This window comes from Urocitellus parryii, chromosome 13, assembly GCF_045843805.1.
Source record: "Urocitellus parryii isolate mUroPar1 chromosome 13, mUroPar1.hap1, whole genome shotgun sequence".
NCBI classification, from domain to species: domain Eukaryota; kingdom Metazoa; phylum Chordata; class Mammalia; order Rodentia; family Sciuridae; genus Urocitellus; species Urocitellus parryii.
In genome coordinates this window covers 48,507,845-48,523,430 of record NC_135543.1, presented here as the reverse complement: position 1 = coordinate 48,523,430, position 15,586 = coordinate 48,507,845, and the positions used below count along the sequence as shown (strand labels likewise).

Genomic DNA, 15,586 nt, shown 5'->3' with positions numbered 1-15,586 from the left:
CAGCTGCTCCTGTGGGAGCCTTCTGTCAAAGCTCACCCTAGTAACAGATACCCTTGTCTCATGTAACTTCTGTCCTTAAAAGGTTTTAGAAATGTTACCACCCTAGCATGTGATAAAGCCAGTGCTACAGGTGGTCAATGCCAGTTAGTTAAATTTGCCAGAAACTTAGCTCATGCATTCCCTTCTTCCCTAAATAGTCTATTTTGTAACATCAACTCCAAAGATGTTCAGAAAGTTAGTACATTACAAAATGTACAGTCTTTTTTTCCACCCCCCTCTGTGCTGATTTTTAAATCAGGCACCACCCTGTGTAGCCATTTGGACTAAACTTTGCTTCTCACCTTTCTGTACTGAATGGCTCTCACCTCTTTCGACCACAGTGGCTAAGCGCCCTCACTTTGGCAAAACCTGTCCCTGTCTATCTTCTGTGTTATATGTATTTTTTGAAAGCTTCACCGGGCAGCGTGATATATTCATTTTTTTTTCATTTTCATTTGCAAGAATAATGGAAGTTTATATTTTAAGACAAATGTTTATTACAACTATGCAAACACACAGTTTTATAAGGTTTCTCCGTATTCTTCCCTAGTCTTTAAATGCATGTATATGTACATTTTCACAGTGATAAACATAAAGTACATCATTTTATCCCAACAGCACTTAGTATCATATTATAAACATTTCTGAGGCTATCTGTAGTCCTCGGAGTGACATTTCAAATGCTGCTGAATTGTCCACATCTTTTTACATTACCGTGATTTTCTTATCCCAAGTCCCTACAGTTAACGCTTTAGTTGTTTCCCATTGTGGCTATTTTAAGTAATGTTCCAGTGATCATCATTTGTCCCATTGATGAGTCATCTCTTGTCCTCTGTTCTTCAGGTCAGCATCAGTCCCGGGCTCTGGCAGAGAGCATGCTCACCACAAGTGAGTTTTTGAAAGAAATTAGTTATGAGCTCATCACAGGAAAGGTCAGTTTCCTGGCATCACATTTCAAAACCACGTCATTAGGTGAGTGGTGGTAAGACTCGGCCATGCTGCCAGCCCCTTGCCGTGTGATTGGATTTAAATCTTAGCCTGTCAAGATGAGGATGGAGCTTAAGCTTGCCAGCTGATCTTTCACTTGGAATGGTTTATCCTCAGTATTTTGTGACTAACACCACAGGAAGCAGCATGGGGTCCAGAGAAAGGACAGTCAGTACTAAAATCAAAGCCTCAGCTCAGCCATGACTTTGTTGAGTGACCTTGGGCAAGTCTCTCTCTCCCTGGATCTCAAGTTTTCCGATATGTCATGTGGAGACAGAATAATCCCATTCTTCCTGCTTTTGAATATTATGGAAGTCAAGAGAGATACAACCTAAGAAAGCATGTCAGTTGTAAGCAGGACACCCACAAGGTAAATACCAAGGAGGGCAGCTCTTGCTGTAAAGACTCCATGGAGAGATGGCCAAGTATAAACTCTGACACAAATTGCTGGCTGACCCACAAATCTTAATGACCCAATTTGGGAGACAGATAAAAAACCATACAAGCCTTTCACTTCTTGTAACCTTCTTATCTCCACTTTATTTTGACATAGGTGATGACCTGGACAAGCTGCTAGAAAAAATGCAACAAAGAAGAGGAGACAGTGTGGTCACCCCTTTCAATGGGGATCTTAATGAATGTGTGTCGCCTCAGGAGGCTGCTGCTATGATTCCCACGCAAAATCTGGGTAATGTCACTTCAGGCCGAGGAGGGAGTCAGTCCTTGGGACAGACATTACCGAAGCTCAGTCGCTCAGGGTTTTGAGGCATTCTCAAATCTCATCAACCATGAAAGGGCTTTTTCCTCATTGTCTACATGGTAAATCAGGTTCAAATGAAAAATGCCTTACCCTGGTGTGGCCTGGATCAAAGGCCTTGTTCTTAGTAAAACTTTCTTAAAATTAAAACCAAATACTTTATCCCCAAATAGTCTCTTTTTTTCCTTGGAAGATTCCCGGATCCTCAGTGTTTTTACCAGCTGTGCCCAGGGAGTTGTTGTACTTGCTGAGGGCTTCAAAGAGCGGCTTGAAAGAAACTAGACTGCAGGTTGTGCAGGGCCCCTGGCTCCTGCTCCTTCACTTCTCCTCTAACTTGTAAAACCCACATTATCTCAGGGAGAGGGAGGCCTTCCTGGAAGGCAGCAGCAGTACCAGCACCGTCAGCTGCCTTGCCAGTGGGGCCCGAGGGGGGACTGTGGGTCTGGGACAAGGCCGTGGGTCATTAGATTGAATTCCTTCAGGTTAAATTCCTTCCCCCAATTCACTGATTGACAGGGACAACATAGAAAAAGACAGGAAAAAGAGTTAGAGGAAGAATGAAAGGAAACACCCTCATCAGATGCTGTTGACAGGGAGTTGGCCTCCCCTGGGTTTCTAGGTGAGGACTGCCTCAGGCAATAAAAAGCAGCCTGGCTTGGCATCAGCTCAGTCCAAAAGACAAGTACAAATACAGACCATAAAATGTTTTGAGTCCTGCATGGTATTTGGTAAGAAAGCAGTTATCCAGATGATCCAAAATGTGTTTACATGAACTGTTTTGAATGGTTAACAAAAAGTTAACAAGTTTAGAATTTTAAAATTCTCAGGTTGTTTACAGACCCCCAAGTTCATATCCTCAGTTCCCCGTTTAGGAAATGTTGTTTCACAGTAATTAAGCAAACTGCAAACTTTGCTAATTTTATAAATTTGTGTGTATGTTAGTTCCTGCCCATCCAACGTGGGAAATGAACAAAGGAAGTTTTAGTCTGACCACATTGAAGGACAGGCCTGTAGACCTGTTTTGACTGGTAGTCTTTGTGGGTAAAATTTTTTTTTTTTTTTTTTGTGCTGGGTATTGAACCCAGGGCCTTGTGCGTGGTAGGCAATGTATTATCACAGAGCTACATCCACAACCCTACTATTAAAATTCACAGCTTTGAACTTTGCCAGTGGGTTCTTTCTGTATCAATCTCCACTTGCAATTGTAGGTACGGTATTGTGACTACTGTCTGCCTCAGCTACATTGCAATTTGCTATTAGAAAACATTAATGAGCACAAGTTAATTAGGGCCTTATGATTGTGTTCCAAGGGCCTACATGTGTTCCTGAGAAAAAGCAGCCTTTAAATGAAACTTGGCAACTAGTTGTGGTGGTGCACACCTGTAATCCCAGTGACTTGGGAGGCTGAGGCAGAATTGCAAATTCAGCCTCAGCAACTTATGGAGATTCTCTCTCAAGATTAAAAATTAAAGAAAAAAAAGGGGGGATCCTAGGGATGTGGCTTAGTGGTAAAGCACCCTGGGTTCAATCCCCAATACAAAAAAAAAAAAAATTGGCAGTTGCCTGCTCAGCTGTTTCTCTGATGAAACTTGTTTCTTTCAGAATGTGTGTGTGTGTGCACGCTCGCATGTGTGCATATGAGAGATTACTTGCTTGATTATAATTGGCAATAAAAAGCTGCTGACATGCATAGAGTATCTGGACAATGTTTTGTAATACATCACCTGTTTAGAGGCCAGCTGGCTGTCATGTGTCAGGTCTCTTCAGATAGTACTGGTGTCAGTGCTGGCGTTGACTACACCACCTAGGTCTGCCAGGTCACAAGAACTGGCAAAGTTAAGTCTAGTGGGAAGAAAGGTCAGGGTCATGTCTGCATGACCGAAGTTGTCTGGTCACCAGGAGGGGAATTTCAGAATGTGTTGCAACTGAACTTGCTAAAGAGGTAATGCTTACCGTGGTGCCATTCAGAAAAGCACAAAGGAACTCAGCATTATCATAGTTACAGCATCACCGCCTTCCTTGAGCTGGGCTTGGGTACTGGCCTGTGCTCAGATTCCTAAAAACACTGGAAACTCTCTCCTTTCTCCAGATGAATCCTGGCTCCAGCTGGGACAGTGCAGTCTGTCTCCACCATCTCTGAGCCAGGGGAAAGGATACTGAAGTAGGCATTTGCAAGACAGTGCATCAATTTTAAAATAATACATTTGCAAAACTCCTACATCCAACTCCTGAGCACACCTCTCAGCCAGCTTTTCAGGGAGAAAATAGGCAAATCTGTTGAAACTCATAGTGAATGAGAAAAGCAAGTGAGAATTCTTGGCAATAGAACATGTGTGTTATGTCCCCTTATGGCTCATAATGGCTGTCACAGAAGTAAATTAATCTTGTTCTTATAACTTTTTTTAATTTTAGATTTAGATAATGAAACCTTCCAAATTTATCAACCACAGCTTACGGTTGCCAGAAAACTCTTATCCCAGGTGTGTGCTATTGCAGACAGTGGCAGCCAGAGCCTGGACCTCGGCCACTTCAGCAAAGTAGACTTCATCATCATCGTCCCAAGATCAGAGGTTCTGGTCCAGCAAACTCTTCAACGGGTTCGACAATCAGGTAAGAGTGAACTCTTGGAGAGGATTCTTTCTAGGTCCAGCCTGGGATTTCCCTTGACCTCTGTCTTTTGTTTAATCCAGTTGTTTAGAGGACCATAAAAGCACATTAAGTGTTACTTTGAATTTATCTCCAAGTTTTCCCTCAAAGTACTCTGACCTTTTTCCTGTTTCCTTTCATGGTCAAGGGTAAATTGATGGGCAGGTTTCCCAGATACTGTTAAATCTATGATGTAATCTGTGGGTCTGGAAATCTGGTCATTCATTTATGAAGAGAAATTTATGAAGGCAAGGACAGCCCTGTGGGGATGGTGGGGTTGGTGCCATCTGAGCTCCTTCTCTGCCCCCACAGGTCAGGTTCTCATAGGCAGATTCATGGACAGTTTACATATTGCCAGCACATTTTCAGCATAGAAACCAGAGCACCTTCCTCCGTGTATCAAAGAGAAGTCTCATTATTAAAAGTACAAAGTTAGGAGCTGGGGTTGTGGCTCAGCAGTAGAACGCTTGCCTAACTCGTGTGAGGCCCTGGGTTTGATCCTCAGCACCACATATAAATAAATAAAATAAAGGTATTGTGTCCACCTACAACTAAAAAAAAGTTTTTTTTTAAAGTACAAAGTAGGAAGCAAAAGTTTTACAAGATTGTGGCAAGAAATATCCCCTTTAAAAATAAAATTTGCTTAGAGTTGCAGGAAAACCATAGGAGTTGAGAAAATTTGGACAGCTGAAAAATGCTAGCCTGTGTAAATTAGGTGTGAAAAGGAAATTATAAATGCCAAGTTGTTTCTGATTACCTTAACTGGAGACACACACACACACAGAGAGAGAGAGAGAGAGAGAGAGAGAGAGAGAGAGAGAGAGAGATTTTAGCTGGAGGATGAATCTTTTGTCCACATTAAAGAATTTTTATTTTCAATATATTTGAAAATAGGATGCAGAAAAATTCAGAAGTGCTTAAAATTTGGCTTATATGTTGCACACCTATTATAATGTATCTCTCAGACTTTATCTTATATACAAATCACAACAGGAGATCTTGTTAAAATGGAAATTCCCCTTCAGTGTATTTGGGAGAGGGTCCAGATTCTACATTTCTAACAAGGTCCCAAGGGGTACCAGTGCTGCTGGTCAGAGGACCACACTTTGAGTAGTGTGGCTATATAAGAAATCTTCCCTTGTTAGTTCTAGAGGCTCAAGAAGCTGAAACTAGGTTTTCCCCTCTCTTGAATCTTTCTTGGTGGTTGTGACTGACACATGGAGAGTCTTGCCAACAACTTCTGGAAGTCCAGAAGCAATCTTTCTTTTAGTGTCTAAATTTCTGAATGCCAAGTTACAAAATGACCCAAGGTGATTAAGCAAGAAAAGGTCAAATGCCTTCTCCTCTCCAGAAACAAGAGTGGATGCTACGCTTTCTCAGCTACTGGTCATTTCTGCATTTTCTTTATGCCAACATCCTCCATTGTGGGAAATGAATGGGCTTCCATGACACCAACCAGCAGCCAGACCTTTCATTTCTTCTGGGGTTTCTGCTTCCATACATGGAGGCAGTGCCTTCTCTTTCAGCTGTTTTACTCACACCCATTGGCATTTGCTGCCTTCCTGTTTGTGATCTGATATCCCAAGTCATATCTGAACAAACACATCATAGCACCTGTTCAGAGTGACAAAATCATCTGCAGAGCTTTTTCCTGAAATAACCTCTTGGTGACCTGCACTTTCACCTTTCCAATAAATGCAAGTCCCTAAATAAAGCCTTGTATGGATGGAACAGTTGTGTAGGTCTTTCCTTTTCCCTTCTCACTGCTTTCAGATTTTTCTAAAATAGGCATATTAAGATTGTTACCCCAGCCATACCTGAGTCCCTAACCCACACTTTGGTGAGCATAATAAAATTACTGGGTTTTTTTTTTTTTGGGGGGGGAGGCGGGGAAGATGTTATCCTTTAGAAAGTTACCAGAATCTAACCACTTACATAAGCTGGGACTCTGAAATTTCAGGCAAAACGTATTTTAAAAATTATTCACATCTAACTTTGGTATACATGCCAAAATTTTTGCACAAAAATAGTCATTTCTATTTATCTTTAAAATTACTTTATTCATTTTATTATAGAAAAATAATTATGGTTTTATTTTGAAAAATAAAGGAAATAACAGAAAAATTTAAACACTTGTGGGTGAGGGTAGAGCTCAGTGATGGAGTGTGTGACTAAAATTCTCAAGACCTGAGTTCAATCCCCAACAGGGAAAAAAAATAAGCATTTGTAATTCTACCATTTAAGGATAACCAATGTAAATATTTTATTGTTAACAAATAACTTAATATGTCATTTGATGCCTGTCTTCCCTGCCTGTATATTTTTGGGACATCATAGTGTACATATTTTTCCATGACATGAAAAGCTTTTGTAAGAAGCATTCTTAAAAAATACATAGTGTTTCATGTTTTAACTATTTATTTGTATTGATAATTAAATACCTTCTTGGAACGTGTACCAATTGACAGAAGAGAAAGACCCAATCACATGTTAAGATTTGCAGGTAAATGGGTGGAGACAGAGAAGATAATGCTAAGTGAAGTTAGCCAATCCCTCCCCCAAAAAAATGCCAAATGTTTTCTTTGATATAAGGAGACTGATTCATAGTGGGATAGGGAGGGGGAGCATGGGAGGAATAGGCGAACTCTAGATAGAGCAGAGGGGTTGGAGGGGAAGGGAGGGGGCATGGGGTTATTAATGATGGTGGAATGTAATGATCATTACTATCCAAAGTACAGGTATAAAGACACGAATTGGTGTGAATATACTTTATATACAACCAGAGATATGAAAAATTGTGTTCTATATGTGTAATAAGAATTGTAATGCATTCTGTTGTGTATTTAAAAAAATGTAAAGAGAAATTGTTCATTAAAACATTTCTTAAATATCATAGCTCTTGAAACAGAAAGACTTCCCAATAAATCAACTGACTCGGTTTCAATTTTATCATGTCAACTGAGGAGAACTTAGTTGGTCTGAGGTCACAGAGGGCAGTCCCTTGTGAGCAAGGACCCTTTTCTTCATTGTTGGATGCCTCGTGCCTGAGTTAGGGTCTCTCTTGGGCCTGACACCATCAGGTGCTCTGCTAATGTTTGAATGGAAGTCTAGGGGGAAGAAAGGAATGGGCAGAGGGAAAAGTGATGTCCATGGTCTCTTCTTTCTGGTTCCATTTGCCTCCTTCCCTAAAGAAGGCAGCCAGCCTGCTAGGAAAAGCACGAGGCCGGGAAGAGCTGCCAGGTCATGTAGAAAGGGCACATCCTTGGCAGCCCATGTGTGGCTCAAAGTAAAAAGATGAAAATAGAAACCATCGAGTTGTTGCAGACCCAGCACTAAAGTGAAACATTTGATACCTCAACTCGAATTCTAATTAAGAAAGGAAGGAGAGAAGGGAAGGAGCATGGGAAGGGAAAAGAAAATGTTATGGAAGGAATTCCAAGGCAAAAAGAGAAAGGCAATAGGATAAACATTTTTAAGCTTGCTCAAATAGGCTTGTATCTGCTGGGCTGAGCAATAGAGAAGGATTATTTGATGCAGACTACAGGAAATGCTTTTGTTTCAGGGTCTTTTTTTTTTTAATCTGCATTTATAGCATAATTCTTCTCATTCAGGGAGACTCCACATCCCACCAGAACTCTAGGATACTGATGCAATCAAAATGTAAGCCATTTTCTGTTCACGATGGGGAGATGAATACAGGAAATATTAGTGACTGTATTCTAGTCCTCCCTGCTTTCAAATGGTGCAGGTGGGAGCATTCAGCAAATGGGAGCAGGTCTGGCAGTATCCAGCTGGGGGCCGGATGGAGGGGTGTCGTTTATCGTGCTCAGGGAAACAGAATGAATTTGGTGCTTCAAAACGTACATGAATTAAAAGAGCCAGAGAGATATGTTTTGTCTGCCGATATACAGGTAGATTATTCTGTCCAAATGGACATAAGAGAGTTTTAAGAAGTGGAAAGGATTAGGAGGGGAAGTGAAGAGGCAGAGGAAGGCATTCTTACTTTCTAAAATATATTTTCTTGTTCTCATCAATCTTATATTCTTTCGTTGATCACCTAAAATTTCATCAGAAAAAAAAAAAGATAGTATTTATTGGGCAGTGATAAAGACAGCAGGGAACAAGATTCAAAGAGGGAAAAGTCTCGGGATGCCAGGATAGAAGAGAAACACCAGAGGTTTCTCCATACAAACATAACTGAACATGTCTGCTTGTTTACGGGTGGACCACCTAGCAGTTTCCTAGTGCTCGGGACCTGCAGTTCCTCATTGTCAAACACCGTTCCCCCTCGTTGTGTGCTAGACTCTGCTGGATGCTGAAGTCATCTGTTCACATGTTCTCAGTTCCAGACCACAGATTCCTTTGCCATGTACTCAAGGTGTTGGACCCTTTGCAGGGGAAGGAGGGATTCAACCTTTCCAGTTGTTGCCGTAATTAATTCTTTTTTGGCTCTTTAGTTGGATCTGTCTCCCATTCGCCACCCTAGCTATAGCAGGCTCCATTTCACCCACTCAGACCTCTCACCTCAACCTCTCTCTTAATAAATGCCAATGCTGCCTCTTTCCCCTTCCCCTACCCAAAGAAAAGAACCCCAGAAACTTCAGGTAATCATGTCTTGCCTTCAAATCTAGAAACCTGCTTACACACCTCTCTCTTTCCCTTTCCTCCTGATCAATGGGAGGGCTTCCCTCCTCTCTTTAAGCCTGGCTCTCTACCTCACGCTACATACTACTGTCTCCTGTTCTCAGGGACCTTGAGCTATTAATTGTCTCTTCTCCCAGTGCCATCTTCAAATGCCATCTTCAAATTCTCTCAAGGACTCATTCCATCAGTTTAAAACTGCTCACTCTCAAAGACAAAACAAGCCTTTGTTGATTTTCCAAGCCCTCCAACTCCCTCCTCTAGCCACCTGCCAGACTGGAAGAGTTGTGCAGGGTCACCTTTACATCCTTACCTCTGCTATGCACAGCACCCTGCAGACTGGCCCTCTCCCCAGTGTGACCAGTGCCTTTTAAGTCTGTATCTGAACTTTTAGCAGCACATGACCTCCATTCCTTCCTTTAAATGCTGCAGGTCCTTTGACTTCTAGAACCTTCCCAGCTTTTCTTCCGCAATCCTGCATTGCTACTTATGATCCCCTGAGATTCTCAGCCATGACACTCAACACTCTGGGTTATAGTTGTGTGTTTATGAGTGAATGACCTTTCTCTTCAACCAGAAAGTGAATATTCAGGCAACATGTCTATCTATCTGGGCAATGACCCAACAGACATTTCATAAATATTTGCTGAGCTGAATTTTTTGTAATATTTTGTGAGTTGAATGTTAAATTAAAATATATTTTAAAACCCAGATAGTAATCCTTAGGCAAAAACAAATTTTTTTCATTCAAAACATGTTTTAGAAATCAGCTTTGGTCAAGAGTGCAGACCTTCAGTGTGTAGGCATTATGTGTGTCTGTCAGTATGCAGGATTTTGGAGTTGTATACAGTGCGTGTGTCTAGAATGTTGTTCTTGTACAGGTCTACCCTAATCAGTAGAATGCCAGGTTTTTGGTGGTTGTTTGTTTGTTTTGTTGTTGTTGTTTGTTTGTGATACTGGGGACTGAACCCACAGATGTTCTACCACTGAGCTACATCCCTAGCCCTTTTTATTTTTTTGAGACAGAGTCTTATAAGTAGCTGAGGGTGACCTCAAACACGCAGTCATCCTGCCTCAACCTCCCAAGTCCCTGAGGTTACAGGAGTGTGCCACCGCACGCTGCTTCTTATTAGTTTTTCTAGACTTCAGACTGTATTAACTCCTTCTAGTGATGGGTTCTGGCTGCTGGTCAGACAGATCTTCCACTTTCATGGCCTATGGCACTGGCTCACAAGTTAAGGGACACGTGTTCTAAGTTTTATTCCCCTTCAAGGTCCCTGGTTTGTAGAAAAAAAATGCTGCTTCTTTAATGTTTTAGAGGGATGGCCTTAAAGGAAATGATATTGTTTTTTTCTCTAATTCCATAAAGAAGATACAGTTTAATGCTCAAGTGTTCTGTAAACACAGTTGGATTCTATAGCTTCTCAGTAAAGAAAAGGTGAGGCGGGGGCAAATATCTCCAATCTAGCTGCTTGGAGTCTTTGTTAGGGACATTTACAGATGGACATTTATTTCTGCAGGGATGTCCATCACTGGGACTCCATCTTTTGGCAGCACCCGAGGGTGAGATTAATAACCTTTAAGGAACAGTGATTCCTTACTACTGCCATTATAGGACTCAGTGAGTTGCATATCATCATAAAAGAGGACTCAGTGATACCTCCTAAGTTCCCAACCATGTCAGTAGTAGGATTCAGTATTTAGGAAAACTTGGCTGAGCCTCTTGGTACCACCACTGGTATCCTGGGTGGGAACTGCTGGAATCTTTTTTTTTATTATTATTGTGTAGTTGGAAAATGTGACAGATTTTTTCATGCTTTATTGGAAAATAAACTTCTATTTAATCCTATAGAACTGTGATAAGCAAATTAAATAAGTAAGAAAACAGAACAAAAGTGATCTTTATCAGACTGGCCATTTCTCAGCACTTCTGACCATTTTCAGATTCTCTGTGTCTACTTTTATTTTTTTGCCTTGAGGTCCTGGGGATCTAACTTGTGCACATTAGGCAGGCTATCTACCACTGAGCTACATTCCCAGCTCTTTGTGCTTATTCTTTTCCATATTTTTTATTGGTGCATTATAATTATACAGAATGCTAGAATTCATTGTTAAGTATATGTCCATGTTCATGATGCAACAGTGTAATCTGGCCAATTCCCAAGAATTTCCCCTTCCTTCTTTCCTCCCTCCCGCAATCCTTTCCTCTACCGATCTTTCAGTTTTCAAGAACTCTCACCCCCACACCTTTCTTTTTCTTTTTCTTCTCTAGCTTCCCACATATGAGAGAAAAACAGACCCTTGACTTTCTGAGTTCAGATAATTTTGCTTAACATAATGTTGTCAAGTTCTATCCACTGTGTTTAGTTTTGGAAAGCAAAACATGAAGGCTAACCCAGAAACTAATGGAAAAGTTATATCAAAATCTGGGGTAGAAGTGACAAGAAAAGAATGAGTATAACTTCATTTATAATTTTGACTTTTCATCATTAACAATGATTTACTTACTTAAAAATGAAATGATTAAAATGATGGGGGTAAAGCAGACTTAAAATTGAATACAAACAGAAATATGTGAATCTAACTGCATATTATAATGATAACATTGCCTCTTAGCAAAATAATTAATTCAGGGAACTTTTGAACACAGTTCTCCTACTGTACATTATCAATGTATTATATCCTAAGCACAAAAAAATGCAGATAATTAGTATGTTAGTGGTTTGGGAGTGATAATGACAATCTTAAACTATTTTATGTATATCATAAGAGACAGCAAATTTAAAGCTGTTGAAAATTAAGGTTCTCACATGAAAGAAGGGAGCTTCAAATATAGAATGGGGAAAAGTAAGAAAATTTTTCCTTTTTTAATATCCTTAGTTGTAGATGGACACAATGCCTTTATTTTATTTACATATTTTCATGTGGTGCCGAGGAACAAACCCAGAGCCTCACACATGCTAGGCAAGTGCTCTACCACTGAGCTACAACCTCTGTCCCGGGAATGTTTCTTGTAGATTTAAATTGGAGATGAAAGTGTGAATTCATAATTTGAAGAAAACTTCATATATTTTTTATCTCTGTCCAGCAAAAGAGCTTACAAACAGTGACATCCCAGCATCAATGAGCACATCCAGATTTTAGCTTCTAATACCATTCCTCACTGTCCCAGCTCTGAGGTAGAGACAAGTCTGGGATATTTTGTTATATCAGAAAGTGAGAACATACTCAGAATTGTTGGGGATAGGTTAAAAGGACGAAGAAACCAGCTTAAAGGGTATTTTACTCTACAAATTTACAGATTTTGAGTATCAAAAAAAAACATTGGCAGTGGATTGTAACCTATTGAAATTGTTTTAAAAACCTGTGAGCCTAAAGTAATGCTGAGAAATAAAAGGGGCAGAAGTGAGGGGGAAACCCTGCTTTACAAAAGAGTGCCAGTTGATAAATGTAGAGGAGAAAAGCCCTATTTTAAAAAAAAATTGTTTATGTATATTTTTTCGTTGTAGATGAACACAGTATATTTATTTATTTTTATGTGGTGCTGAGGCTCAAACAGTGCCTCATGCATGTGAGGGCCGAGTGCTTTACCACTGAGCTACAGTCTCAGCCCCAGAAAAGCCCTATTTTTTACTGCCAATGTAATTATTGGTCCCTATAAGGATCATCAATGGATACTAACACCACTGGATAAAATGTCACTGGAGAACAAATATCCGCAGTCTCCCAAGTATCATTCCATGGGTAAAAAATGACAAAGGAGAACAGGGCTGGGGTTGTGGCTCAGTGGTAGAACGCTTGCCTCGCATTCGTGAGGCACTGGGTTCAGTCCCCAGTATCACATAAAAATAAAAACAAATAAAATAAAAGTATTGTGTCCATTTACAACTCAAAAGAAGAAAAAATTACAATTAAGGACTGGAGGCATAGCGCACGCACACACACACACCAAAACAAAAAGGAAAAGTATCTACAATGGAGAGATTTGGCAGGAGACAGTACCCCAACCAAGTAATCAAACTTTGGCATCTCCAGTTATGGACCAAATTGACCTTAGGTGCAAAGGGAAGGATATGATGTCACCAATGGGGTGTAATTGCTCAAAGTGTTTAACTCATGTCTAATCACGGGCAGTTGCCAGACAATCCAGATGGTGTGGCATTTTTCAAAAGCAGACTAGGCTTAAAAAACAGCAGTGTTGTGAAATACCAGAAAGAAAAAGGAAAGGGAATTTGTTGGGCTGTTTTAACTATGCAGAATAAAGGGACATGACAACCAAGTATAAGGCTTAACCCTTTTTATTATTATTTATTTTTTAATTAACAAATTGTATATTTTTATGGTGCACAACAATATCCTTAAATAGGTATATATGGTGGAAGAGCTAAATCAACTAATTAAGATATCTATTACTTCACAGGTTTTTTGTGGTAAGAACTTCAAAAAATTTATTCTCCCAGTAATTTTCATGTATATATGATATTGTGAGACTCTGATCATCATGTTATACAATAGACTTCCCGAATTTATTCTTATCACACCAAAATATTGTGTTCTTTAACCAATATCTCCCTAATCTCCTCAGTCCCCAGCCACTGCTTAATTCTTGATCAGATTCTCAACCTAAAAATGAAAAGTAAAGCTTGAGGGCAGTGAGTGGAACACCACACATTCAGCTGTTATTGGACTTGGTACTTGATGTTAGTTCATTTCCATAGATGTGATAATGATAATATACTTGCATAGGAGAATTCTTTGCTCTGATAAAAAATACATATTGAAGGATTGAGGGGTGAAATACCATGGCACATGTTATTTATTTAAATTATTTAATAACAACAATACAAAATGACAAAGAGAAAAGTCAAATGTAGCAAAATAGTACAAATTGGTTAATCTAATTGAAGGGTATACACATATTTTTTGCACTAGCATTTCAATTTCTGTAACATTCAAAATAGAAAGCAAAGCCAGGCTTGGTAGCATATGCCTATAATCCCAGCAGCTTGGAGGCTAAGGCAGGAGGATCACAAGTTCAAAGCCAACCTCAGCAACTTAGCGAGACCCCTGGGTTCAATCCCCACTACCCACCCTGCAAAATATATAAAGCGAAGGGAAGACAGTTACATTTCATTGATAATATAGCCATCCGTTGGAATTTGGTAATTATTGTCTTCAAATAATTTCTAAAATATGGGCAGATATTTACATACCACCATTTAATAAGTTATAAATTAATTGTTAAGTAGATAAAAACCATAAAAAGTATTTGAAATCACAATACAAAATGCAATCACAATAGGGTAAACAGACAATAGACACCAAAATGAAGAATGCTGAAGACCTTATTCGAATGTCCCTCCTCTTTTAAAGGTAACTATTATCCTGAATATGTTTGTGTTTATCAATATCTTGCTTTTATTTATAGTTATACTACAGTGCCTTCACTCCTAAACAATAGAATATTTAATTTCATATGCTTCTGATCTTTTTATAAGTAGAACCTCGTTCTATGTATTCTTCTGCGGTTTACCTTTTATGTTCACATTTATATCTCTGAAATTGATTCTGTTGTATGTAGCTGTGATTCATTCATTTTGCTACTCTTTAATATTCTATTTACAGAACACTTTTTTTTTTTTTTTTGGTGGTGCTAGGAATTGAGCCCAGCGGCACTGAATTAGATCTCTGGAACTCTGGTCTGTTGAGGGCATGTATGGAATTAACCTCTCAATGTCATACTATGGGTCTTATGTTTATTTGTTCTGAAATGTAGTGGACTCTTATAATAATTAAGAGTCTTATAATAATTAAGACTCTTATAACTAAGACTCTTCTAATAATTAAGGTATATTTTTCCCTTTTTGTGAGTTATCCACGATCTTTTCATATTGGGATTCCCTAACTCACACTGCTTATTTCCCAAGGACCAAGCTTCAATTGGCACTTCTCCCCATTTACAAATAAGGAAACAGACACACCTAGAGATTAAGTGGTCCTATCTGCTTCTCAGGCTTCCTCTACCCTATAGTAACTTTGTCTCCCATCATGACCCTTGTCAAAATTATCTGTCTTCTCCATTATAAGCTCCATGAGATTAAGTTCTTTGCTTGTCCTGTTCCACTCTGTAACACCAGGCCTAGTGCAGTACCTGATAGTTACCTGACACAAGGTAGATGAACAATAAATGGTTATTGAATGTTGAATGAGTATCATAGGTAACACTTTCAAAACATCAAAATACCCGAATTAAATGTTTGATGGCTTGCTTTTGGAAATATCCACAACAAAATTTGATTACATTCATGTGGAAATTGAAAACAATCTCTAAGCAAAAACTCCTTATGAAAAATGTTTGAAAGCAAAATTATCTTTCTATCTACCTTTTCTTATATGACAAATTTTTCATATGATAAAACATTTCTTTTTTATTTTCTTTTGTTTCTTTCTTTTTTATTTTTTTTATTTGTTCTACTTAGTTGTACATTACAGCAGAATGCATTTCAATTCATCGTA

At 39.3% G+C, this 15,586-nt stretch overlaps 1 protein-coding gene across 1 annotated transcript in view; it reads left to right on the top strand.

Moving 5' to 3' along the window:
• The window catches only part of Greb1l (GREB1 like retinoic acid receptor coactivator), a 249,918-nt gene that overhangs the window by 193,500 nt on the left and 40,832 nt on the right, over positions 1-15,586 (top strand). The window contains exons 15-17 of the mRNA XM_077792249.1: positions 883-1,011; positions 1,580-1,714; positions 4,196-4,393. Of these exons, the coding sequence (XP_077648375.1) occupies positions 883-1,011; positions 1,580-1,714; positions 4,196-4,393 (462 nt within the window). The remainder of the gene's footprint in view (positions 1-882; positions 1,012-1,579; positions 1,715-4,195; positions 4,394-15,586) is intronic.